Raw genomic sequence first — 26,115 nt, 5'->3', positions numbered from 1 at the left:
ATTTTTTATAAACATGATTATAGTCGTAAGACCGTCTCGAAAAAATATATTATTTTAAATTTAAGTATACAATCACGCTTGATTCAAATGGTGATTACTGACTTATTAGTAAATGAACGATAGATAAGGATGCACACTAATATATGGTGATATAATTTTTTTAAGTTTAGTTTGATTTATATTAATAGGATCGAGCAAGATGATTTAAGGTGTGTTTACTTGACTTAATAACCATAAATTGAGCTTATTAATTCAATCTTATTTATTGTTTACTTACAAAAAATCAATTTTCCTCGAATCTCAAGGCCCATCGCTATACACTGATTTCATGAGTTTTCTCATCCTTAATTACATAAGATGTAACATATCCTCAACAATATTTGTGAAAAAAATCCACAAAAATCCTAATATATCCCATTTAATTCCTTTGTTTTCCTCCAATTTATCTTTTTTTTTTTCAAAAAAAAAAACTCAGTTTATCAATTTTATCGATTTTTTAAAAATACATATTTTTATACTCAATAATTTTGATAGGTGAAACTGACTCACATTTGAAACAATAATAATTTACGATATTCAACAATAATATAATCCAAATTATACGAATACGAAGTTAATCATAAGATTATTTATCATAGGTGTATGGTAGAGCTGCAATTCATCTCTCAATCAATATTTCAATCACAAAACCAATAACTCAAAGTAATCATGTTATTGTTTATTCATCATTATTTCACGTCCTTCAAAATCATTTTAATAATCATAATATGATTTATCCACATGTAATCACATTTTACTAAGTAAAACACAACCTTAAATCTTAATATTATTTTCAAAATACATTGAAGGCTGGAATTTACCAGGCTTGCCTTTTGTTTTGGGTAAGGCAGAGGTATTTTAGGGAAACAAAAAATGTGTTTCAAATATATATATTTTTGTTTTATTGTAAGGAACTCGTGAGTAGTAATCGTTGTTTTTTCGATGTTTAATGGGTACATTTTTGCAATGTGATAATAATCTACAAATCACGTTAGTCAGTTAAATTATACTAGACAAACTATATACAACATGTTCGTCCGATTAGAAACTGTTATGGAAAATTAAACTCCTAAATTGTAGCACATAGACTTGATGAAATGAGTTCAACAAAAATTGAATCGAGCATGTCCAAAATCATCTATTTATCCCATTGTAGTTAGTAATTGAGATTGCTTATAGAAAGCACGTGCTTCAATTATGCAATCACAAACACTACCTCAATCCCGCATGTTGGACATGGAATGGAAGGACTCAATAAATTTTTTATATTTTTTTCATCTGTTTTTGCTGCGACTATGTGCTACTGTAAATTAGATTTCTCAATTGATTTGTAAGATCCAAGTTTCTTTTTTAAAATATTTTTACAAGCTCAACGAGACATTGCAAAATATGTCGATTTTTTTCCTTATCACGTCTCGACCTATTTTGTGTGCTTTATTTGATTTTTATTGATCACTAAAATCAGTCACAAGTACTTTTTTTTAACCAACACAATTAGTTAATTTTCCTTTATATTAGATTCATTATACATAACCTAATGAAACATAATATAATATTTTAAGTCTGAGTCATACAAGAGTCTCAATTTTGATACCCGATCCTAAATTAACGTCGGATGGATTATAAGTCATCTATCATAGCTTGAGTTTAGAGTGTTAATTATTATTATTATTATTATTATTATTTTCAAAAAGTGTCAGTTATAATATAAGATTAAATTAGGAATACAATAAATAATTAATAAATGTCTAAAAAATTAAAGAAATAATTATGAAATACATGCTTCAACTTCAAGTCGAGTATCGGCTCTCGGCTTGTATGCACCTTTAACTGGACCATGTTTAGAATATGGATTTTATATTAGCAAGCCCAGTTGTTGTTGGACCAAACATTTGGGCCCAACTGACTTGAATGACAAGATAACAATGACGGCGATGTTCTCCTTTGTACTGTTGAGAAAGCACTGCAAGCACTTTGATCAGTTCCTGGAGGTAATCGATTCATTTTCATTAATTTTTGGTGGGTCTCGTTTAAAATTTACTTGTTTTGTCGATAGATAAATTTCAGTTTGTTTTTCAATTTTTTCCCCCATGACTTGCTCGAGAGTCGAGTAACGAGAAACAAACAAGAATCCTGACCAAATGCCGAATAATCATGCAGTCTAATGAAAATTTACTTAATTTTTGGTCCCTTGCTCATAATCTGTGTTGAGTTTCTTCCTCGTGAATTGTTTGGACTCTTGATAATTTAGTGACAATTGACAAGTGATCGGGATTGGAACTAAAATACTGAACCAAAATACCAACTTTTCGGGATATCGTACTGAAATTATAGACATTTTTTTTGTATATCGAATTTTTTTTTTTGTATCTATATGGTATTAGTATGAATTTTTCATACCAAAATTTCTGAATTTTGATATCGGTATCGATATTAATTTTTTTCATACCGAAAACCCACCCCTAATCGGGGTTAGCATATCCTATTCTGTGTTTTTTTCCCCGACTTGCCCAGTTATTTGCTACAACTCAGCAACAATTAATTGGTTTTAATCCTCAAATCTTGAATAAGTCTAGCATACGCACACGCAAGAAAGAGAGTTTTTTGGTGGCCGATGCTTACATTGTTGGATTCTTTATGCTTTGCTCTGTCATAGACATAGTTGATTGAAAAGTATGATCTTTAGATATTTTACTTATGCCCGTTTGATATTTAGTCCAAAAGCTCTATGTCGGTTGCAAGTACATGTATATGTGTATTTGCTCACATGTTGGACACATGAGTCGAAATATTAATCTATTTCAGAGTTCAATATTTCCATTTAAAAAATATATATATGAAATTTTATTTGGGGATAGTGAGATGCTATGGTGGGGTAGTATCCCATTGCAGATCCAATAATCATTGACCTAAACACTTGTCGTCCGTGCTTGGCCTCGCATTATGAAAAAGTTTTAAGTAATGGTAGTCATTGGATCTTCCCTGAGAGTAATATCTTAAAAATAGGTTGCCATCAACCTTTGGGGCCACTATCCCACTTGGTCGCTCCTGACAATGTGACATGCATGTGTGTGCATGGCAGTATTTGTTATTTTGTGGTGTTATTAATTTAGTTGATAGGCTGTTATATAATTTTGCAGGATGTCCAAGTTATTTGGAGGGAAAGATCCATTTGACCACCCATTTTTTACTCAACCATTTGGTGGTTTATTTGGTGGGAGAAGCCCATTTGATGATCCGTTTTTCACTCGCCCGTTTGATGTCCATGCTGGTTCTAGGAAGCAAATCACCATTGAGGAGCTGAACCCACATGATCAAGATGGCAGCGAAGCTATGCAGAACCATAACGCACGCGACAAACTTTCTGTTAGGGACCCAGATGAGTTTCAAACTGGTATGTCTTTCACCTTACCTCAATGTTTGTCACACATCTTCTATATATAATTAATTGGTTTATATGACCATGCTATGCGTGAGGTTTTCTGTCAGCACTTTAATTGACATAATGTCATCTACTCTGCAATTCATTAATTCATGAACAGTGGCTATGAAGTGACTTGGTTTTACCATGAGGTTATTATTCAGAATAGGTTGCCAAAAGATTGCTTTACGGACAACAGTTTGGGAAGATCATAGAAGTTGTCCATAGCTCAAAGAGTGGAACTATATATCTTTCTTTTCATTTTATTATGGAAAAGTTGATATACACTGCAGGGTTCCAGAGCTTTAGCTTCCAGAAAATTGCATATGGTGGTCCAGATGGACCTTACTACACTTCTTCTGTTGGAAGGAGAACTGGGGGTGATGGGGTCAGTGTCTATGCTTTCCCGAGAGGAATCATCATTTTGTTTATCAAATCGATATTTTATTTTATTTTTTTGTACAATTGTTAAAGGTGATTATGACGGAGATGAAAGAGGAAGATCAATTGGCTGGTGAATCGCTGCATACAATTTCTAAAGGAATCCGTGATAAGGTAATTTACTTGATGGAGTGCATGCCTGGTGCCGAAGCTTGAATTAAATGTTTTCTATATTGATCGATATTTTAGTTAATTACTTGACTTTCATAACTGGTTGAACCTCCATTACGATTTGTAAAGTTCTGAAAACGTAGCAAATTTGGGAAAAAAACTAATAATAATCGAGACTGGTTAAAGCTTTTACTTCTTTTGTCTCATTACTTTTACCTGTGATTACCAAGGGACACTCTGTTACGAAGAAGAAAACTTCTGATGGCCAAGTGGACTCTTTGCAAACTCTACACAATTTAAATGAAGGTTTGGTTCCTCTGCACAATATGATAGCCTCTTTTTTTATCAAACTTATGTACCTGATATTTTGGTTCCTTCTTCTTGGTTGTAGATGAACTTTCTGGTTTTGAAGAGAACTGGAAAACCAACGCTGATAAAGCTTTACCCGGATGGAGCAATGGCTTCAATTCACTCGAGGATGAAGGTACGCTGCTTGAATGTCCGGTTTCAATATATATATTTTAAATTTATTTTAATTAGCTTGTTTTTATAAAAAAATGCATTTATTTATCAATATCTTGTTGTGTGATGAACTTGGTTTACGTATTTGAGATTCTGAATTGTGAATCTTGATGCGCTAGAAAAATAATAAAATCAAAGAAAGTAAATCACTGCATTTATTTGTATCGATATCGATAGTGCTTGCAATCATTGGTGGATATCCCTTGCTCTCTCAATTATGCAGGGATTTATGGAAGCGCATGGAACGATCTAGCAAATTGGAGTGGTTTTGGTGGATGGCCTTTTCCTTCTCTGGAACACTCTGGAAATGGTGGAACTTCTTCATTTCTCTATTGTTTCTCAAAATTATGCATTCAATGTTTCATTATTCTGTTGGATTTTCTACAATTTTTATGACCTCCAATAGGGTGCTAATCTATTGATGATGAAATTTTTGATTTATTGTCCGTACTCGACAATAGAAGGTCAAAGATCGATCAAATGTAATGCAAGCCTTAGTTGTGAACTAGTTGGGGTTAGCAGAAACTTAAACATCATCAAACTGATACTGGGTGAAAAAAGATAATGAGCTTGTTTCATTTAATGGCTGAAGTAAGTTGGCTCTAAAAAATTTACATGTTCATTCTCCCAAATCCTAAAAGTTTATACACAAGACCAGAAGAAACAGAAAATATGAGCTCTGGCTTGCTTTCAACTTGAGCGGTTGCTTTCGCGTGTGACTGTTACATGTCTAATGCTGTCTAATGCTTTTCATTTATGCATAACCTTCATGACAGATCGTGCAGGGGCTAGCGACTTAACTAATTGGGGTGGTTGGCCATTTCCTTCTTTGGAGTTCCATGGATATGGTGGAGCTGAAACAATTGGCGAACCCTCGGGGGCGTCTACTCGTGGAACCTCGAGAAAAATTATCCCAATAGAGTAGAGTCTGCTGTTTTAGACTTGCTGATAGCCGTGAGTGTGCAATGCACGTGTTTGGGCGTGCCTTTTGTGTTTGGTTTTGCATCATGTCATGTAGTAGATACCCATGTGATGATCTCGGTCCTAGATGGTTTGTATGCAGTTAATTAATACGTATGATACTGCTTCAAGGAGACATTTCAAATCCATCATAATTATTGTCTAAATGATAATAATAAACTAGTAAAAAATGCACGTGTGTAAAACAAAATTTTTTTATATGCAGTTTTTTTTTAAAAGCACAACAAGGATTGAGTGAGAGGTTTTTAGTGGGATAGTGTATAAAAATGAGTAATTATGGAAAAATAAATATAACCGAATAAAAGAATAGATAGAGTAGATTATCAAATGAGTGGATTTGAAATTAACAAACACGAGTAAATCCAAGCAATCGAATGGATTTTACTTCGTAGCTTCGTGTCTTTTCATCAAATGAACTACAAGATCTTTATTATATATTAAGGAATAACACGTTAATTGGTCTATTGGTATGTTCAATCTCACATTGTAACAAAAATCCCATAAAAGTGTCAAATTACAAAAAATGTATATCATATTAAAATCAAAAACTTTTTAAAATATATTATATACATACAACACATTATATTTATATATTACGTTATACACGTAATACGAGTGCGTTATTGCTAATAATATATTAAGTTTCATTTAGATCGATTTATTTGATGATAAGATTTCAAATCATAATAATCAGTACTGGTTTGTTCGGGTAAATGTATTAGAAATGCATTTTGAATCCTCATCTAATTATTTTTAAAATCAATGTGGTGTATTTCATAAAAATATATCTTTCTAATATTTCACAGTTAAAATCCTTTTATCTAAATTTAACCTTGACGATTTTTGTAAGCTCCTGTATTAAATATTTAACAAGAAGTGTAATTTTTTTTACTTCTCAAATGATGTTTTAATTTTTTTGTTTTGTTATTGCAAACATTTAAATTCATAATAAATTTTATATTAAATCCCATAATTTTTTTTATTTATAAATTATATTTTAATTTTTGATTGGGAACAATTTATGATTTTCCGAATTCGATCATTTCGTTTGATCTACCCCGTTCTTCCCCAAGTTTTATACAACCCGGAATTCGGTCGTCTGCTCGCTTCTGCTTCTGCATATGACACTTGAAGAGATCTGGTGAAAACAAGCGATTGTTGAGTGCGGCCCTTGTAAGTATGCTAATTCGTATTTTTAATTTCCATCCTTCCCTGTTTTCATTTTCAATTTCATGGATCAACGCAGTTATCACGCACCTCATCTTGTAGAATTTTTGACGATTTTTTGGTTGGTAAAGCTGAATCTTTTCTCTGCGTGCACCATTTGGAGCTCTAAAATGCAGTTTTCTAATAAAAAATTCCGAATTTTATTGAAAAATTTAGAGTTCAACTCGTTCTTCTTATTCCAGTTATTTAATTGATGCGTTTGGAATTAATTTATTCTGGATAGAAGGAGATTTTCAGGCACGAAGCTTGTTCTCTCTTGCTCTACCATCTGAATGAAATGTTCGTTGGTGAAATGCTATGCTAAAATCAAGATAAATTGATGATACTTTGAGACAGATTATTAATTTATGGAGTAGATGTTTTTCCCTTGTACTTTTGGTTAAAAATTGTATTCGAGTAGACGATTATATGCTGAAATTGAATTGCTCCAAACATGTAAAAATATCCTTCAACTCACAGTTCACCTAATTTGCAGGTGATGCTTGTACTTCTTCCGTACTTTGCTTGTTCATGATAGTTTTAATCTTCTGGAATTTGAGCGTTGGTGTTACCTTTTCACTTGTTTTCTTATATAATTTGTAATCAGGACAAATGGTTTTTTAAACAGGCTAATCAATTCATATGTACGGATTCCGTCTGTTTTAACACCCAATTGGACAGAAGGACCAATTGCAAAAATATGACGAAACACGGAGGGCCAAATCGAGTCAATTGAAAACGAGGGACCAATTCCAGACCACGGTCTAAAGCGAGAGACTAAATTAGAAATTATCTCATTTTCGATTTAATAAATTATTTGTACTTTCTTTCGCCATAAATTTATAACAGGCCAACTTCCCCATCGGGAGTGTCAAAAAGGTCTTCCAATACTTCGAGCGATGGACAACAGGAACGTCGTCGTATGCGACAATGGCACCGGTGTAATTATTCCCTGCTTAACTATTGTCTTCTCCATTTCAAAGTTAGCATTTTGATCAGTTCTGCAATCATTCGATTTCATCTTTTCATCATCATTTACTTTATTTAACTCGACGTTGACTTGTTGATTCTGGTTTGAGCACAGTATGTTAAGTGTGGATTTGCGGGTGAGAATTTTCCCACGTCGGTGTTTCCTTGTGTTGTTGGAAGGCCAATGCTTCGCTATGAAGAATCGTTGATGGAGCAAGAGATCACGGTCAGATTTATTTGTTTATCTATTGTTCAGATTATATTTTCGAGTTACGCAAAAGAGAATTCATTTCATGTTGTAGCGTGGGAGATGAATTACTCAGCATCTGAAGTCTTCAACTTCGTGTTTTGTACTTGGATATTTTACAGACACGATTTGAGCAGGGGAAAAAAAAAAGTACTTTACCTCACGACACGTAGCTGAGCGACAAATAAATTGCATGTCGAAATAGCTATGATTTTTATTCTTGTTTTATTTTAAATGGAGCCAAATTGATGGTTTTCTTGGTATTTCACCTGCTGGAATTGCATTCTTTGTATTCTGACTCACTAGCTTGTAACACATTTTAGCTCTGTAGTTGTGTTTATATTCTTCCTGCATGTCGAGAGATCGTTCCACTTTTTTTGCTCTCAAGTCAAGTGAGGCAAACATCTAATTATTTTTTTCTCGTGTCCACAGGATATTCTTGTTGGAGATGCTTGTTTGAAATGGCGGCATCAGTTAGACGTATCTTACCCTGTTAACAATGGTATCGTGCAAAATTGGGATGATATGGAACATGTGTGGGACCATGCATTTTTCAGCGAACTAAAGGTTAAATTTCGTAGCTTTTAATCTCTCAACTAATGCGGAAAGTTTTATTTATCCAGTGTATTGTCTGATTATTGGTATACTCTCTCCCTCGATTTCAAGGATGTGGGTTTACTCTTTATTTCATTTTTACTGTGTCTGAAGGTAGATCCTGCACAAAGTAAAATTTTGCTCACTGACCCACCTTTGAATCCATCTAAAAACCGCGAAAAGATGGTAAACTACTTAAATCTAGAATTATAGAGTTTAATTTCTATTGTTGGAACTAGTTGTTGTAAGATGATATGATCCAAATCTTAAATTGTCAATATTCAGGTTGAAGTCATGTTTGAGAAATACAACTTTGCTGGTGTTTTCATTCAAATACAAGCTGTTTTGACATTGTACGCCCAAGGTGCTTTAAAGCTTAGTTTCAAAGTTGTGGTTTCAGTCACTGGTGTACATGCTACTGTTAACAAGCTAGTCACTTTGAATATGGTGTCTGCAAAAATCTGAGTCCATCACACTACAGTTTATTTTTATGCTTGTGTTCACTTTCTCCTGTAATTGCGTTGAATTTTCGGTAATGTGCTATTCAATGTCATCTTGACATAACTCAGGTCTGCTGACGGGACTTGTAATTGATTCTGGAGATGGAGTTACTCATGTGGTAAACATTCTTTTAAGACTTATTCGTGGTGTGAATCAATGGTGATTTGATAACTCGTCATGATTTTTCTCATAATCAATGAATACCCAAACAGTTGTGTTTGTTTGCTAAATGATATTCAATAAGCATTCTGATCTGGATGTCACACGACTCACACTGATAGAAAGGCAAAATATTTTTTTTAAAAGAGTAAATTGAAGGAATATATCCACCATTGAGTATTTATGTGGCTGGTTTCTTATCAATGCCAAAATTATGTTGCTGAAAAATGAAAAAATAAATCATCAAATGTTCAATCGTTTGTATATTTTAATTTAATTACGTTGGCAGTCTTTTATGTGGGATAATGAGTTTCCAGAGTAGAGAAAGCTATCTTGCTACTTGAAGAATGGTGATATTTATTGTCAGGTTCCAGTTGTTGATGGATACTCATTCCCTCATCTCACAAAGAGGATGAATGTGGCTGGGCGCCACATAACGTCATATCTTGTTGATTTACTTATGAGGAGAGGGTGAGATTTGTTAAAGCTTCTGAAATCATATGAGAGAATGTATCATTTTGTTGAAGCATTGATATATTAATTCTATGCCAATGGTTTGTGCTTCTTTTTTCCCCCCACAAAGGTATGCTATGAATAGAACGGCTGACTTTGAGACTGTCAGGACTATCAAAGAGAAGCTTTGCTACATAAGGTGGGCGAATTAATATTTTCTTCGATGACTTATAATTAATAAATATAAATTGATACACATGTTTTAACCTTTTTTCTTATTTGATGAAGTTATGATTACAAAAGGGAATATCAATTGGGACTTGAAACTACAATCCTCGTTAAAAATTATACTGTAAGTTAAATCTCTGCGAGTTCATAGATTGTCGACACTACTGAAATAAAGTGACTTTAATTGCAAGAACCAATATATCTTGCCGTGTACTCTCAACTTAAATACTGTACCAGGGTCCTTACTTTTTCAATGCAGAAGTTTGTTTGTTATTGAAGTTTGTTTTAAATTTCAGAGAAGAATAGTTAGATTTAGCTTTTGTTTTTTTTACCTCCACTCATCTTTTCTATGAGTATATTACCTTGTTATCTTTCAGGCATGTTGGAAAAAAATTAACAAAGTTAAATTTATTACCTGTAATAAACAGCTGCCAGATGGAAGGGTCATCAAAGTTGGTACCGAACGCTTTCAAGCATCGGAGGCCCTTTTTACTCCAGTAAGCATGAATCTATGTCTTGTGATTATTATATTGAAGCGATTTGTGATTATTATATTGAAGCGATTATTTATCTGTTATTTCTGGATGTCCATTGTCCAATTTACGAAGCACCGGTTGAATTTTTATCTACATGCTTCGAGACTTTATTTGTTATCTATTGTGATGTTTTCTATCAAAAGATGGATGTTCGCGGAATAAACTCTAAATATATAAATAATTTGTCTTTGCCACTCACTCAGGATAAATGCATGGAACGTTTGGTTCATGTTGATGCACTTTTCCAACCCTGAGATGTCCAGATTTTTCGATCAGCAATAGCTTTGCTTAGTTTATATGACTTGTCTGGTAATATTATTGAATCCATCACTTACCAAACACATAAGTCTCTGTGAAAGTCATAAGACCATGAATGGGGGTTGTTGCCTGGAAAGTGCCTCAAATGTACGAGCGCTGATGTCTGTATTGGTGACCGAATGACAGGGGAGGGCCACCGAAGCTCGGTGTAGGGCAGCCATAACTATAATCATAACAGTATAACTACAATCATAACAGTCTTCTCGTTTTAGTTGCATGTTAATGAAGGCTCCTCAATATTGTGATATTGTCTTCAGTAGCTGTTTCATGCTGTTTTTACTTCTTAGAACTTCGTAAAAAATGAAGTTTCAATGCTGTGTACTTCTACAGGAACTCATAGACGTGGAAGGAGATGGAATGGCTGACATGGTATTTCATTGCATTCAGGAGATGGATATCGACAATAGAATGATGGTATTAATTATTTTCTTAATGACAGCATCTTGATGTGCATTATTCTGCAGTCATTCATGCAGTACAAATCTGTTTTTGCAGCTCTACCAGCATATTGTCCTAAGTGGTGGGAGTACAATGTACCCGGGATTACCTAGTCGGTAATGCCTATAGTTAATGGCACATATACTTTTAGCAGAATAACATTATTCTTTGTAGAAAATCACCATCTTGATTCATTTTGAGGACTTTGAGGTAGCCTGGGCTCCTTGAAGGAGATTGACGATTAGACTTAGAGAAAATATTAATACATTTCTTATTTTCTTGGATGACTAAAATAATAGTTGAATCTGCTCTTAAAAGATCATTTCTGATAAATTTTCTAGTGCAATGCTTAGGAAACATGAGAAGAGCCTGGTGCGCGACTCAGTTACGCCCTTTATCTGACAACAAATTAGTATCAAGAGGAAATTGGTCCCTTTAACTTTACTAATTCCATATACTACTGTTATTTTTTGGAAATTCCCACTTTTTTTTTGAGAGAGTAAAATTCCTACATTTCAATGCATCGTTTAGGGCTAATGTAAACTTTTTTTTTTTGTTTGAGAATACAGTACTAATCAATTCTCCTGTGGATAAGTGTGCTTTTGCACTCCTGCTTCATCATGATCTCTATTACCAACCTTTTGAATTGCGTAATTTGACAACTCGTCTTTTGCAACAGTTTGGAGAAAGAAATATTGGACCGTTACCTTGAAGTTGTTTTGAAGGGAAATAAAGATGGACTGAAGGTAAGTGGATACTGGATAACGGTGTTGTTAATTTTAACAGTAATCTTGTGTTGCAATGAAGTAATCAGAGATCTCTATGCCAACTTTAATCTGTTTGCCATAATGTTATGGATAAGATCTAAACTTGACCACTCGAGAGCTTTGATCTGTATCTTAAGGTTGATAATGTTATGCTGAGCCCTGAGGCCATAGCTGGCAGTATGATGTTGGTCCAGTTAACCCCGAGTCAATCTTTTCTTGTCCCCTTCATCATCTTTTTTGTTTTGAGGATTTCTTTATTTAAATTAATGATTTTATATTGTAAATCTTGATAGACATGTCATATGGATTACAAAGTAAGTAGTGTTACTTCAGTTGTGAATTTACTGGTAAACTATGCTGCTTGGTCCTGTATGTCTGGGAATTACAAGGATAGACTCGGGAATTGTTTTGAGGGGTATGAGTCTACGCATTGTCAGTGTCCATTTGTTTCTCTCCTCCTACTTAAGTTAAGTGTATGATGTCCTGCTATTGTTAGAAATTACGTCTTCGGATAGAGGATCCACCACGAAGAAAACACATGGTATATCTTGGAGGCGCGGTTCTTGCAGGAATTATGAAGGTGCAAATTCTATCTCCTCTTCCCCTGACATGAATTCAGCAAATTTGTCCCCCTTGCTTTAATGATCCTAGATCGCCGTCAAGGCTGTTCACCTATTCATGCAAATTAATTCTAATTTAATAGAAATTACTTAAGATGTCAACAAATCCTTTTCAAGTTGGAATAGAAAATTTGTTGTACCCTTACTATGAACTTTGGAAATTAATCGATTTGGCGAAAGCTTATTCGGCTACTGTCATTTCGCCCCCTAAAACTGTGACCAATGCCCACTTACCCCATCAAATTATTACTCATTTTGCGCTAAACTGTGATGAATCATGTTGCTTCTTTGAGCTATTAACTACCATTATTCAATATTTTATGAGAATCATACTTTGCTTAAAAAAGATAACGATGTATTAGAAATGATTATTAAATATTACTATAGAATACCAGAGGCTTCATATGAATAAAACTATATGGTATTTAGTCAATTTTATAAAATAAAGCTGTTCTATAATTTTTGTTTGGAATGCATATTTCTTATAATTTAACTAATATGTTGTCATAACTCATAATATAACTATAATCGTATTATATGATTAAAAGATATTTGGAAATGTGATTACCGGTTGTTTGAAACTTGGGGTCTATTCTGACCCACAGAGTAAAATGCTACTTCGATAGAAGTTTGAGCTTTTTGAGTTCAAGCAACTCGATGCACATTTGGGTTGAGCTTCAGTGTAATGGCTGTCTGCTCGATCGAACCCCTACTACAACGAGGTTGAGATCAAGCAACTGCTTTTTAGTCTCGACTCTTTGTAGAAGACTTGGACTCTGAAATGTTTATAAACTTTGCAGGATGCACCTGAGTTTTGGATCAACAGGCAAGATTATTTGGAAGAGGGAGCCGCGTGTCTAAGCAAGTGCGGCGGGGCATGAGAACGTATGTCGCCTTATTTTGAACTCGATTCCAATTCTTGGCTAAGAACGACAGCGTTCAAAGATTTGAAGCGTGCATGTGTTGTTAGTTATACATAATTTTGTCATGGTAAAATATGTTACTCTGGTGGGCTGTATGAAATGGATTTGTCATGTTGACTGTTGTAGTTATCATGTCTGTTTCAAGAAATAAGCACAAAATAAGCTGTGTTCCCATTTTATTTTTTGGATTACATAAAAAGTTTTAGATCCTACTAGTAAGTGTATACTGGTGTTATTAGGGGAGAGAGACCATCCCCACTTCCATCCCCTCAACATGGTAGATTTCAAAATTCTTCCTCTATCCACAACATCTCATGAACCCAAAAGGCCAAAACCTTATTGGATCATGAGACATTATTCTGTTTTCTTTCTTCCTTTTTGTGACAGGTAAATAAAATTTGTTCAAAAAAATAAAAAATGAAAAATAAAATCATACAAATATGATGGACAACTGAAATTCGATTTTGTTCATTATTTTGATATGTATAATAGTGCGACTTGCTTCTAAGATCCAAGGGTATTCACATCCGTAAACGTTATAACACATATAACCTCTTAAAAAACACGGGGTTCACGTTTTCATTATATTAAAATGTCTTTTTCATCCAAGTTTATTTTAACATTAACACTCATTATTTATGGGTGTCATTGTGCACTCATTCATCTTTATTTTTATATTATATTAAATAAATATATTGTTTATTTTATTTTCAATCTTTAAATGATTATTTTTTTTTAAAAAAAAAATAATATTTTTAAATTTAATTATTAATTAATTTGGTGAAATATGTGAATTTTGAGAAGATGAATATTCTTTCGGGGTGTTTGTAGAATTCATGAAATTTCTAAAAAATATCATGTTTTCATCCATGTTGGATATAAAATATGATTGTAGAAATAAAAAAAAAATTAGATGGTGAGAATAGTAAATAGTAGAATTTGAGAGTGTAATATGATATATGATAATGTGTTGTAATAAAAATATATGCACAAATTAGTGAGTATTTATAGATGAATATTTTTAAACTAGCCGTTAAATAGTCGTTGAAAATTATATGGGTTTTTAAAAATTAATTCGGATTAATTAAAATAAATTAAAGAAAAAAATATTTTAATACATAAATGTTATCGTTTAAATAAAAAAATTAAAAAATAATGCAAAAGAAAGCGTGCGATTTTTTGCACACACCAGAGCGATATTGCAAAAAATAAATAAAAACATGGATAAACATGCTCAAAACAATGAACACGTTCATCTAGGTGACATATGAGTGAGTATTATAATATCCCACTCATATCGGTTTTAACGCCAATCGAGTATTATAATATACATTTTGAACAACCAATGTGGTTCGTCTAAGGTGTTCATTATCTTTTAATAAATTCATTTATGTTATTATTATTTTTTTAAAAAAATTAATAGGTAGTGTTTGCAACCTCTAAAAATAAGTGATTATAAAGATTTTCTTCATAAATTTGTTAAGAAAATCTTCATAATCACTTATTTTTAAAGGTTGCAAACACTGCCTTATTATATTGCGTAATTTTACGCTACCACATTGGGCAATTGTTTGGGCCTAAGAAATCCAACCCAACAAAGAAAAATAAAGAACACGACATTAATAATGGGCTCCCGTATTTCTGGACCAATGAACTTTCTTGTAGTTTTCAGATCTGATAGCTCAACACATCAATGGGCTACTCCTACGAGGCCCATTTACTTCTCGGACGCTCTGGAGTCTCGATTGATCCAAGCAAACGGGCCTGCTTTGATCCCCCAAGGGCCAAGATCAATCTTCAGTAATACAAAATTTTACCTCGATAAATTTTCTGAAATCAACTTCTGAATCTCCAAGCTCCAGCCGCATGGATCAAAGTGCGGGACGTTTTTGTGGATGAAATTGCAGTGGTATATTTGGATTCCCTTGTTGCTGGAGATTTTGGATTTGAAGAGCGGGGGTGATATGCAGTGGAAGAATATGTGCGTCGGATGGAAGCGTTTGATTTTGCTTCTTCCTGCACTCATTATAATTCCTCATATGCTCTCAGGTTCCTAGTCAGATGCTTTCTGATTTCCTCGATGAACTTCTGATGTTTTGTTATCATTATGTATGTTTAACGAAATGAGAAATGTCTCGTTCTGTTCCTTTCAGTTTTGGAGTTCCAGAAGCAGCAGAATTTGGGGGATTTACAAAATGAAAAACGTGTGAAATTTGATCATCTTGTTCTTGGACCAGCAGCTGGTGAAGGCTTGCCTGATCGTCTTCATTGCCAAGGTGTTTTGATTCCCTTTCTAATAAAGGGAAATGATTTACTAGTTCATTGTTTTGTCTTAATTTCTGTGCTCGAGAATTATTAATATACATGAATTCATTTTCTGAACCTTCTTGCTTCATTCTTGCCATTCTGTGCTCGATTATTTTTTTTCTTTATTTATGCCTCATTAGCTATATTTGAGGTATTGGCGTGTGCAAGTTCTTATAATCCTATTTTGTTTACATCTTCATTACTTATGGGAAAACATGCTGAATCATGCTATTGGTATGTATTTATGGCAAGGTGCCCATGAAAAACGAAGTTTTTGGTATGGTTTGAACTGATGCTTTCATTAGATCGCGGGACTAATTGATAGTCTAAATTTACAAAATTGTGAATCAGGAACCAAAGCTCTGAACAAGACAGGTTTCGGATTACTTCAGAACAATCCCAACTCTGGGGAACATGTTGCTTTTGTCTCGATGTTTGCTGCCTATAATTCTGCTGCTGACGGACTGGTCAATGGTAGACCGTCTAGCTTGGTTACTGTAGGGAAAACTTCATACAATAAGGTGGAGAGATCTATGGCAATCTTGAACGTGTTTATAAATTTCATCCAGGTACATCCAAGTACTATATTATGGCAATCTTGAACGTGTAGTTAATAAATTTCATCCAGGTACATCCAAGTACTATATTATGTGTTTTTTTTTGGAAAAATTTTGACCGTTCACACACTCCCCTTGTGTGACTTGCACTCGAGATTTCGAATAGTGACTGTTTGACAACTGAGTTTGTGGGTCGGCCATAAGTTATATATTTTCCGTTCTGCATAATCAGGTTCCATCCTCTTAAGAAAATGGATTCTCATAACTATTATCTGAACAAACAAATTTTTTGAATCATAGCACATATTCTGATAATGTCTGAATGTATATTTGAATTAGCCTGAAGGATGATTTACGACTAATCCCAACAAAGATAATTCATGTCTACAGTCTATTCAATGTGTAGGTGACTATGCCCAAAAGCAACATCTTCATTCTTACCGATCCAGCGTCTGAGCTTCCTCTGCATAGAGACATGGTTACCATACAACCAATACAAGGTGAATATTCACGAGACAAGTTGATGCTTCAAAGAATCAGGTCTTACATTGTAAGAGCATTAGGCATGCTTGGAAAACGGAGAAAATTTTTCTTTATATTTCTTATTCTACCTTAGCTTCATTGTATATGTTCATGCTCTTTTTTTCAATGTTTCCCGCGATACAATATTCAATTGTTTTTATAGAAATGTTACTTGACTTGAATTTGTTGGATTGTTGCTCGAAAATTCGAAATCATCGGTGTGTGCTTTATGTCATAGAGCAAGTCCGGTGAGATATATTTGTCAATAGTATGTCATGTTTTATTTTTTTTAAGAAAGCAACTGTTTCTTGTTTGCTACGTGTTGTCTCCAGGCTTTTCTAGAAATACAGCATGAAAAGATGACTCAGGGGCAGGATCAAGTTGGTCACTTCATTTTTACTGACTCAGATATAGCAGTGGTGAATGATCTGGGACATATATTTACCGAATATCCAAATTTTGATATAGCTCTTACCTTCCGGAACAACCATGATCAACCTTTGAATTCAGGATTTATAGCAGTGAGGGGCACTGCTGAGGGAATTCGAAGGTGCACTTTCTATCATTGTCCTCTACAACCTAAGTAGGCAAGTATATTTACAAAGTAACCAATCAGCAAGGAGAAACGTAGAAGAAACTTTTGTGGGCAGAAACTGGTCAATTGAGAGGCAAATATTTTTTGTTTTGTGTGGTGATGAAGGGACACAAAGCAAGCTATAAGAAGCCCGGGAGTCCTACGAGAATGCTCATTGAAAAAACTGACTGCATTTTCTCCCTTTTTCTGCTGATTCTGTCTATACGCGAATATATTGTTATAGTTGGTGTCAATATGTTTGAACTTGGAATTTTTTGTTTTTAAACTGTACTTTTTCCCCCCTCTTATGATATTTCTATTTTATCTCAGGGGAACGGCTTTCTTACAGGAAGTGCTGAAAGTTTACAGTTCAAAATTCGTGAAAGCTTCCCGGATGCTTGGAGATCAATTAGCGCTTGCATGGATAGTAAAATCTGACCCTAAATTTGATGGAAGAAGGTTTTCTAGAAGAGAGGCTTTCGTAGACAAAATCGGTGATGCTTCTGTCCTCTTCTTACCATGTTCTAGTTACAATTGGACACCACCTGAGGGTGCAGGTCAATTTCATGGAATGCCCTTGGATGTGAAGGTAAGAACATTTATCTCACTTCTCATTAAATAAACAAGGGTAGAAATCGCTTTCTTCTTCCCTATGAGATGGTGTGCTTCTTGAATACGATTTACTCAAAAATTTGGCTTTGTTTCTGGGTTTCAGGTAGTTCATTTCAAGGGATCACGGAAACGACTTATGCTGGAGGCTTGGAACTTCTGGTCATCATATTCCGACATGTCGGATATGTTGTGCCTTATTTTGAAGAGCGGAAGGACGAAATATGATTTCTAATCATGTACATGCTGAGATTTGTTTGGTCATGTATCTAAAAAGTTATACCATACAGTTGCTAGGACATGTATTAATTTTGTGGAGTTGTGGTAATTTTGGATGCCAAACTTTGTTGCTCCCTTTGATAATTTCTCCAGCTTTACTACAAAATAACATGATAACATATTTATCTCAAAAAAAAAAAAAAAAAAAAAACATGATAACATCTTTAACATTTTGAGAGAAAAGGGGAAAAAAAAGAAGCAAAAATAGATAATTTAAGAAGTAATGATTTGATAACAATTTTTTTGGAATAATATAACATATTTTTCATAATAATAGCTTAAAATCATTGAAGGTCATTTGGACATAACCAGCTCGAACAGTTGAATTCAAATTTAAGCCAAAACTCTTATGCTTGTTAATTCATTACTAATTAAACATGCTTACTAATTTTGTGTGTAATTAAAGTGTAATTAAAATTAAATGAATAGGTTAAGGAACTGACGTTAATAATTCAAACTTTTTCTTGTTACCTCTAAAAATTAAACTTAACTTAAATTTAAAATGATTTATATGCCGAGAGTTGAATGAAATTAAAAATATTAAATAAAAATCCAAATATAAAAACATGAAGCATCCATTTCAGTAACACAACAAAATTCACTTCCCCAGTGCTCCAATTTCTACAATCTAGGCAACATACTAGGAAAAATAAATTTGACATTCAATAAATATTAAAGAAATAGTAACACACTACAATAAGATATATATAAATGACATCTAATATTTTGTAAAATTTTCATATATAAGAATTACTAAAGTTGTAAGCTGTAACACAAATTTAAACCCATGACAAGCAAAACCAAGACTACTGTCGTTGTTCCATAGATGCCTGAATTAAAGAAGTTAGAGATGGGTGAATCCTAGCAGTCTTTAGCGACCGAGCTTCACTCCTCCCTTCGACTAATTCCTCTCCCAGCGGCCACCTCGGTCGAAGATCAAGCTGATACATTAAAACACAAACTTTTCAGAAATGAAAGAAAGGAGGTATCGATCAAAGTTGCAGACGAAAAATTCAAGGCACAGAAACATGTATCTACACGTTATGCAGTCGTTGCTGATGAAACTTGAATATTATAGTCATGAACAGAGAAGACAGACCTTGATTACCAGAAAACATAATACAGTTTTTACATAAAAAATATAACATCCCATTAATCCAATGCCCGTATTCAACAGAAATCGCAAATTTATAACCTGGCTTCGGTTAACATTTAAAAGGGTAAAGGCGACGACATGAAAATTGAGTCGTTCAAGGGTGAGAGAGTTGGACATGTGAAAAGTGTAAGCAAACCAAATGCAGTGTCACATAATCACATTATTAAACTTCCAATTACTAGAAAAACAGGAAAGTGACAAACCAAGGCGTCTACAGGTTCACAGGCAGGTGGTGGAGGATCGTATCTACCCATCTGAAAATGCTCGATGCCAGTCCAAGCAATCATGACACCTACCATAGATGACAGGGATAACAACGGTTTTGTAGATTTTGAATTTTACGATATAACATCATATTTCTTCTCTTAGTCGGGACCATATTCGTGCAATTTAATATTGCCATGGCTTACAATGCGACAAATGCAAACAAGAATTTCTCACCATTGTCTGTGCAAAGACTAGGAGGAGGGCAAACAAGTTGCAGACCTGTCCTTCCCACAACCTCGTTGAGCCGAGCTCGAACATATTGGTTGGATGCAACACCACCAGAGACTACCTATCCAAGGAAAAGTAGAACATGGAAATCACAAACCACAAAATTTGAGAACGACTAAATCATCAAACAAAAGAAAAAAAGATGGTGGATAAAGAGAATTAAGAACGTATTTCACAAACCAGATGCTTTATAGAAGGCTCGATCTTCAATGCCCATTCAATTGCTCGTTCACATTTTTCTTGTAAATGCAATACTGCAACTCTCTGCATGAGGCGTATTTAGGAGGTAAACAATTCAAGAAACCAGACCATGACAACAGACATGATAAATGCAATAAAGCAAGAACAAGTCAGAGGCTTGATTACCTGAAAAGAGGCGGCAACATTGGCCCTGGCCAATTTGTCTTCAGTACTGGCTGAAGAGATTGGGATTCCAGCATCACTGCAGGACATCAATGATATACAAATTGTGTGAAAGCTTATAGACATACATGCATGTACACTATCTGTCTATCTGAACGAATTCGATCGCAAAACATTATATATAGACAACTTTCATAATACGCCATATTTGGCATATGCCATATGCCGAATCGAGGGTTGTACCAAAGTTGAACCCAAGTTTTTAAAATCGCATATTAGTTCAAACACTACAACTGTTAAGCCATGTAAACAGACACAGAGGATAGTAAGACCATTTGCTGCTTCTAAACATTTTCCTTCCTAATAATTGTGCCAATTTGCAATCCATGATAATCAAATACATAATTTTTACTGAAATTCTAAATGTAGAGCTGAGCATCCACCACCATACCATTACTAGTGGTGACCATGCAACGAAAATTTTTTTGACAGCAAGACAGCTTAAGTATAACATTTTAATACCTAAACTACATGACCACACAAGATAATAGATGCAAAGTTCGCAACACCATATACATACAAAAGCTCCTACAATGTGCTAGTTTTTGCTAACTAAGGGGAAAAATTCTGAAGCACTAGATGCAACATTTTTCTAAATTACTGATAAAATGAGGGCATAGATAGATATACATACTATTTTTGGCAATCAACCCTGTCTTGATGCATAAATCGAAGATCAGAAAAGATTTAATGATATTCACTAGCAATATTGTGCAGTGGCCATGATTGAGCAGTACAACAACTGATGCGTAAATTAATGACAAGAATATAGTACATGCTTTTGGATTCAATTGCCAGCCTCACTTGAGTCTTAAGACCAGCGTAGGAGAAGTTGCAGTCTTTATGCTGTTTCATAGGAACCTACAGCACAAGAAACTATTATCTTGTTGTAAAAATAGTACAAGCACACAGTAAAACAAAAAATTAAGATTGTATTTGGAAGATAGCCTGCCTTGAATTTAATGAAATTTGGATCACCCTCTCTAGCTAGCTCCTCTAATGCAGGGCCCCCACTCTTCCTTAGATCGAGACCGAGCCATTTTGCTGTCTTGTCATATGCCTCACCAATTGCATCATCAATCGTGGTTCCAAGTTGTATATAATGACCGAGATCGCGGGCAAGAATTAGAAGATTGTGGCCTCCTAAGAAAACACAAACCATAATACATGGTAAACTTGGAGATGCATACCAAAACGACAGGTGAAAAGAGCCTACATGGCTGTCACTGTAAGCAGTGCCCAGTTCCAGTAATTACCAACAATTTTTTTGGAACTCATTACAGTTAAAATGTACGAGATCTAAAATTAAGAGAAAAATAGAAGGAAAAAAGAAAAAGAATCTTAAGGACATTATTATCATACCTGAGATGAGCAAGGCCACAAAAGGAAATTTTAATTCTCTGTCCACTAACCTAGATGTGAGCAGTATGTAAGCTTTCAAATTTTCATAATATTTTGTTATATTATAAAAACCTATCTCTTACCTATATAATTCCTCCAGAATAAGAATAATATTGAACAAAAGATTAAGTTTAGTTTGTTTCAGTACTTAAGAACGCACAAGAATAATGTACAGTTAGAAACCATATCATATGATTTATCTCGAGTTTATGGCATTTGTTAAAAAACGGAATGGAGTTTGTACATACAAGAAAATATATCGTCGCTAAAAGTCGGTTAAACTGAAACAATCATGAATCACACTATTAGCTTTCACTAATAAAATCTTACCAAGCAATTTTAAAAATAATCATTCCTTGGTCAATTGATGTAAGTTGGAATAACTGATAAATACCGATAAAAAGTAATAATTAAGATTTTTAAACTAAAATAAGCACGTGTTCGGACCAATTGATCCATTTATGTTATTCCTCCAGCGTTAATGTACAACTATCACACAATCCATGGTTACCTAGCCACCAAAGCATGTGCTTCCATGTGATGGACACCAATGATTGGTAAAGCGTAAGTGCCAGCAATTTTCCGAGCTTTCCTCACACCAACTGCATGAAAATCAGTAAACTCAGGTGCTTTTCTCACACCCATATCTTTAAACAACCAGGTATATTCTTATAAAACCAAAAGAAACAACAGTGTTTCAACTTTTTTTCTTTTTATACATGAAATTATTTAGAACAATTTTGAAGGCTTATAATGAAATTACCACGTAGACAAAGGCTTAAACCAGGACCAATAGTCACAGCAACAGCAGAAAGATCTTCCTCGGTTAGTTTAGCAAGGTCAAGAGCCTCTTGCACCACCTGAAGTTAAGAAAGAATCCTTTACATGTCTGGATAAATTATATGTATACATATATATATAAAGAGCGAGAGCAATAAAATTCCACAATATGACTTCCATTACAGGCATGGTACCCAGTGCTCAGAAGGTTTTCCCTAGGTTGAGTATTTTGCAACATATTATGAAAGCAATTACCAAGTGACTAAGTTCTATACCTGATCTATCACTTGAGCATGTGCTTCTTCTGCCATTTTAGGAGCAACTCCTCCATATCGGGCAAGCAGATCAGCCTTGATGAAGTTAAAGAGGATAAAGTTAGCCTGATTGGTTATTAAACTTTTTTTGAAGTAAAACAGGATAAATTACAGAGATTGATCATCAAACGTGGATTTTCTACATTGCAGAAAGTGAACAAGGTATAGTAGAATACAACCAGATTTTCCATAGATGCTGAAAAAGCAGAGGACTTTTAAGATTGCTAAAGCAGACTTTTAAGATTGCTTAAATGGGTACAACAAAAAAATAATAATCTCCCAGTAATTGAAATACATGAACCCAAAAGGCAAGATTGTTACTGAAATTCAGGTATCTTCCATAGCAGCAACAGGAAAAAAAATAGAACAAAGCATTTAATGGTTCCTTGATAGTGAACATGTGTGAATTATTATAAAATCCTTTGTTTCTTCATGACAAGTTAAACAAGATAAGTTTGTGCCCACACAAACAGCGCATTGAGTGATATTAAATCAACCCAAGCAACCTTATGTTGAGATTCAAGCACCCATATCATACACTTGAAACTGGAACAAAGGTGTGTCACGTGGCCCATTATTTTAATTTTAAAGTTTGGGTCATCTTGGACCAAGACAAGAATGTCAATCTGTCGGTAGCTTAAACATGCAAATTGAATACAAGGTCACAGCTTACACCAAGTTGACTGATTTCTTATATGGTAAAATGAAGAAAGGTTTCTTCTTCTTCTTCTTCTTTGGACAAAGCTTCATCTAGTATCTTCATTTTACCATCATTGCATGAAAAGAAAATAGTTCTCTGATGAGAAAGATTTAAGGTCAATTTTTCAACAAACTTGAAGGATCTCTGTCCGTGAAAGGATAAACGAGGCAGAATTTTAAATTCATTCAATCCAAGTTTGTGAATTTCAGAAGTCCATCTACACTTGCATGCATTAACAATTTTTACTTGTACCTAACAAGTGTTGCATAGATAAGTAAGATTTTGATATTATAAGACAAAACCAAACTCCAATATTTTAGAGAATTATTTGCCCTTGAAGAAAATTTACACACTAATACGAACCAATAATGGATAACAACAATGCGGGAATTAATTAATATTTAATCTGTAATTGTTATCATCACTACATTGTTCTCCCTTGAAGAACTGATGCAGTATGGATCTGTATGGAATTATCAGGTCATCATGAATCCAATATATTTGGTCAAAAAATCAATCGGTTTGATTAGGTACCCCTCTGCCTTCAATGGTCAAATTCTACAAGGTCCGATTCTGTTATATGGGACTTAAGTAACATTATTTTTTTATAAAAATAAAAAATAAAAAAAGAGGGAAAATGAAAATCCTTATCAGTATCAATAAAAATAAAAAATTAATTTTCACGTTGCCGAGTATTTGAACGATGAAATTAGACAATGAGCCTTGGGTATTTGATACAAGTCATGTAGGAATTGATCAGGATATTGTTGAATTAAAAAAGAATATATTTTACAGTTGGTTAAAAAGTAACGAACAACAAAATGAATGAAGGCTAAGCATTCCACCCAGATCACACCACATAACATGTTTCACTTATCATGTGTGAATTATGCGCAACATGACAACACTTAAAAACAAGCTAGTTAACCTATCAGCGCAATTGCAATATCTTAATCCACCAATGAGTGGAAAGCTCGGAGTATTTATATATATTCTAAGCTTGTGAATGATGCATCACTTTGACTGTCTGTCGAGCATCTAAAAAGGCAAAGCACAAGCAATCATAACCACCACGCTAGAAAGGCTAAGCTAAAATAATGCCAACATGCCTATAAACCATGCCGAATAGCACAAACAAAATACCATCAAAGATTATCTTTACTCAAAAAGAAAAAATATAATCTATTCCCATTATAAATTTTTCCACCCCAAAAGAAAATGTCAGAATCCACCCATATATGCAAAATATAATAATAAAAATGCAGACCTGAGAAGACACAACTTGGCTGAGAATTTCACCATTGCTTCGAACCTATCATCACACAAAAGTTCAAAAGAACCGAACTTTCATCATTTCCTTCTCGAATAACCAATACCCAGAAACAAATTTACACAATATATCCAATAAAAATAAAAGAAACATTAAAACACACACACACACACACACACAATGAATATCAACTAAATTGTGGGGTGCACTGTCGCTTGACCGCACTCTACAAGCATTAAAAACGTCTTACAATGGCTGCAGCGGTGTCGTCACAGCTAGTTTCGATGCCAAGAACAACTAAATCTTCAACCATGCCTGATGAGCTTATTGATTGAGCTTTTGAGAAAGAAGATAAACGGGCTGAAATTGGACTGAAGGAATTATGGAGAAATGGATATAAGAGTCTGCTATAGTTAGAGAGGGCATAAAGTGAGGGCTTGCGAACAAGAGTTAAGCGGGAAAAAGTAGCAGATAGAGTGGAGACCATCGACGCCATTGGAGACTGGGAGAGGTTTTGGGCAGCTCGTCATTTATCAATGTTGGATTAAAGTCAATTTGGCCCCCCAAACATATTAATATTTTATTTTTGAATAAGTCATTAATATCACTTTTTTTAATATATATATATATATATATATATATATTAGACAATGAGCTTGCGAACAAGATGTTATAATTTGTTTTTTTTTTAGTACATGATATTATAATTTGTTGATTCAAAGCTTTGACATATATATATATATATATATATATATATATATATATATATATATTGTCCGAATAATAATAACAATACAAATCAAATATTCAAGTAAATAAAAATTAGTATGTTTAAGGAGTATCAAGTTGGTGGAGTAAGTGAATTATTGGAATTCAATTCTCCTTGCCAATATTTTTTTGGATTGGTCTGTTACACGACTTGTCTATTGTAGTTTATCTGACTAGAGTGATTTGCAAACTATTGTGTTAGTGGTTGCGACAAAATAATTTAATTAATTATGTGAAATATTATATAAACCACAAATTAATTAAATAATCGCGAGAACGACTTCTCTCATCCCTTCATAAAATCATTCACGTAGTGTTATCATTTATTAATATCGGGAGCAGGAGCGGGAATAAAATCTTATCCCAACGAAATTCCCGACCCGTCCCGAAATAATATAATAATATATTTTATTAATAACTTTATTAATATAATAAACTAAATATTATTAGGTTTCAACTCATATAACACTTAATTGTGGACTTAAT

The 26,115-nt window shown here is 33.9% G+C and overlaps 4 protein-coding genes across 6 annotated transcripts; 3 read left to right on the top strand and 1 right to left on the bottom strand.

Moving 5' to 3' along the window:
- The first annotated feature begins 1,951 nt into the window (after positions 1 to 1,951).
- LOC140892222 (uncharacterized) lies at positions 1,952 to 5,699 on the top strand. Its single transcript, XM_073301039.1, has 8 exons — positions 1,952 to 2,030; positions 3,180 to 3,433; positions 3,754 to 3,848; positions 3,935 to 4,015; positions 4,243 to 4,318; positions 4,404 to 4,496; positions 4,758 to 4,844; positions 5,311 to 5,699. The coding sequence occupies exons 2-8, from the start codon at positions 3,181 to 3,183 to the stop codon at positions 5,457 to 5,459; spliced, it is 834 nt and encodes a 277-aa protein (XP_073157140.1). The 5' UTR covers positions 1,952 to 2,030; position 3,180; the 3' UTR covers positions 5,460 to 5,699.
- Positions 5,700 to 6,544: 845 nt separating this feature from the next.
- LOC140886766 (actin-related protein 2) lies at positions 6,545 to 13,693 on the top strand. Of its 3 annotated transcripts, none has more exons than XM_073293574.1 (16): positions 6,545 to 6,688; positions 7,350 to 7,703; positions 7,806 to 7,916; positions 8,370 to 8,504; positions 8,646 to 8,717; positions 8,817 to 8,895; positions 9,101 to 9,150; positions 9,559 to 9,662; positions 9,775 to 9,843; positions 9,933 to 9,996; positions 10,301 to 10,369; positions 11,057 to 11,140; positions 11,222 to 11,280; positions 11,844 to 11,910; positions 12,428 to 12,511; positions 13,352 to 13,693. In XM_073293574.1, the coding sequence occupies exons 2-16, from the start codon at positions 7,644 to 7,646 to the stop codon at positions 13,430 to 13,432; spliced, it is 1,188 nt and encodes a 395-aa protein (XP_073149675.1). In that variant the 5' UTR covers positions 6,545 to 6,688; positions 7,350 to 7,643; the 3' UTR covers positions 13,433 to 13,693. The 3 variants fall into 3 exon arrangements, with proteins under 3 accessions (XP_073149675.1, XP_073149676.1, XP_073149677.1); XM_073293575.1 differs by having other exon boundaries at positions 7,329 to 7,703; XM_073293576.1 differs by having other exon boundaries at positions 7,350 to 7,662; positions 13,352 to 13,691.
- Positions 13,694 to 15,262: 1,569 nt separating this feature from the next.
- Positions 15,263 to 18,398, top strand: LOC140891567 (uncharacterized). The gene is made up of 7 exons (XM_073300123.1): positions 15,263 to 15,523; positions 15,628 to 15,750; positions 16,133 to 16,350; positions 16,745 to 16,888; positions 17,193 to 17,410; positions 17,765 to 18,023; positions 18,150 to 18,398. Exons 1-7 carry the CDS (start codon positions 15,370 to 15,372, stop codon positions 18,276 to 18,278), a joined length of 1,245 nt encoding a protein of 414 aa, XP_073156224.1. The 5' UTR covers positions 15,263 to 15,369; the 3' UTR covers positions 18,279 to 18,398.
- A 611-nt stretch (positions 18,399 to 19,009) lies between these two features.
- LOC140890613 (probable tRNA N6-adenosine threonylcarbamoyltransferase, mitochondrial) lies at positions 19,010 to 25,388 on the bottom strand. Its single transcript, XM_073298529.1, has 13 exons — positions 25,112 to 25,388; positions 24,859 to 24,903; positions 22,853 to 22,927; positions 22,561 to 22,657; positions 22,309 to 22,399; positions 21,759 to 21,808; positions 21,349 to 21,539; positions 21,172 to 21,257; positions 20,340 to 20,415; positions 20,154 to 20,237; positions 19,920 to 20,034; positions 19,682 to 19,770; positions 19,010 to 19,263 (listed from the first exon to the last, which is right to left on the bottom strand). Exons 1-13 carry the CDS (start codon positions 25,355 to 25,357, stop codon positions 19,129 to 19,131), a joined length of 1,380 nt encoding a protein of 459 aa, XP_073154630.1. The 5' UTR covers positions 25,358 to 25,388; the 3' UTR covers positions 19,010 to 19,128.
- Positions 25,389 to 26,115: the final 727 nt, after the last annotated feature.

The sequence above is a fragment of the Henckelia pumila genome, chromosome 3 (assembly GCF_033568475.1).
Source record: "Henckelia pumila isolate YLH828 chromosome 3, ASM3356847v2, whole genome shotgun sequence".
Classification (NCBI taxonomy): domain Eukaryota; kingdom Viridiplantae; phylum Streptophyta; class Magnoliopsida; order Lamiales; family Gesneriaceae; genus Henckelia; species Henckelia pumila.
Note: the sequence above shows the minus strand (reverse complement) of the source record. Positions and strands in the feature narration are given on the sequence as shown.

Excerpts from the sequence above, each read along its gene's own strand:
- LOC140891567 (XM_073300123.1), top strand. The coding sequence starts at position 15,370 with ATGAAATTGCAGTGGTATATTTGGATTCCCTTGTTGCTGGAGATTTTG. Across the intron at positions 15,524-15,627 it reads AATTCCTCATATGCTCTCAG|TTTTGGAGTTCCAGAAGCAG; the intron begins GTTCCTAGTCAG and ends TGTTCCTTTCAG. Across the intron at positions 18,024-18,149 it reads GAATGCCCTTGGATGTGAAG|GTAGTTCATTTCAAGGGATC; the intron begins GTAAGAACATTT and ends TCTGGGTTTCAG.
- LOC140890613 (XM_073298529.1), bottom strand. The coding sequence starts at position 25,357 with ATGGCGTCGATGGTCTCCACTCTATCTGCTACTTTTTCCCGCTTAACT. Across the intron at positions 21,540-21,758 it reads TGTGGCCTTGCTCATCTCAG|GAGGCCACAATCTTCTAATT; the intron begins GTATGATAATAA and ends GTGTTTTCTTAG. Across the intron at positions 19,264-19,681 it reads GTGAACCTGTAGACGCCTTG|CTTGATCTTCGACCGAGGTG; the intron begins GTTTGTCACTTT and ends TTAATGTATCAG.
- LOC140892222 (XM_073301039.1), top strand. The coding sequence starts at position 3,181 with ATGTCCAAGTTATTTGGAGGGAAAGATCCATTTGACCACCCATTTTTT. Across the intron at positions 3,849-3,934 it reads GGAGAACTGGGGGTGATGGG|GTGATTATGACGGAGATGAA; the intron begins GTCAGTGTCTAT and ends CAATTGTTAAAG. Across the intron at positions 4,016-4,242 it reads CTAAAGGAATCCGTGATAAG|GGACACTCTGTTACGAAGAA; the intron begins GTAATTTACTTG and ends GTGATTACCAAG.
- LOC140886766 (XM_073293574.1), top strand. The coding sequence starts at position 7,644 with ATGCGACAATGGCACCGGTGTAATTATTCCCTGCTTAACTATTGTCTT. Across the intron at positions 8,896-9,100 it reads TTTGACATTGTACGCCCAAG|GTCTGCTGACGGGACTTGTA; the intron begins GTGCTTTAAAGC and ends GACATAACTCAG. Across the intron at positions 10,370-11,056 it reads CGGAGGCCCTTTTTACTCCA|GAACTCATAGACGTGGAAGG; the intron begins GTAAGCATGAAT and ends GTACTTCTACAG.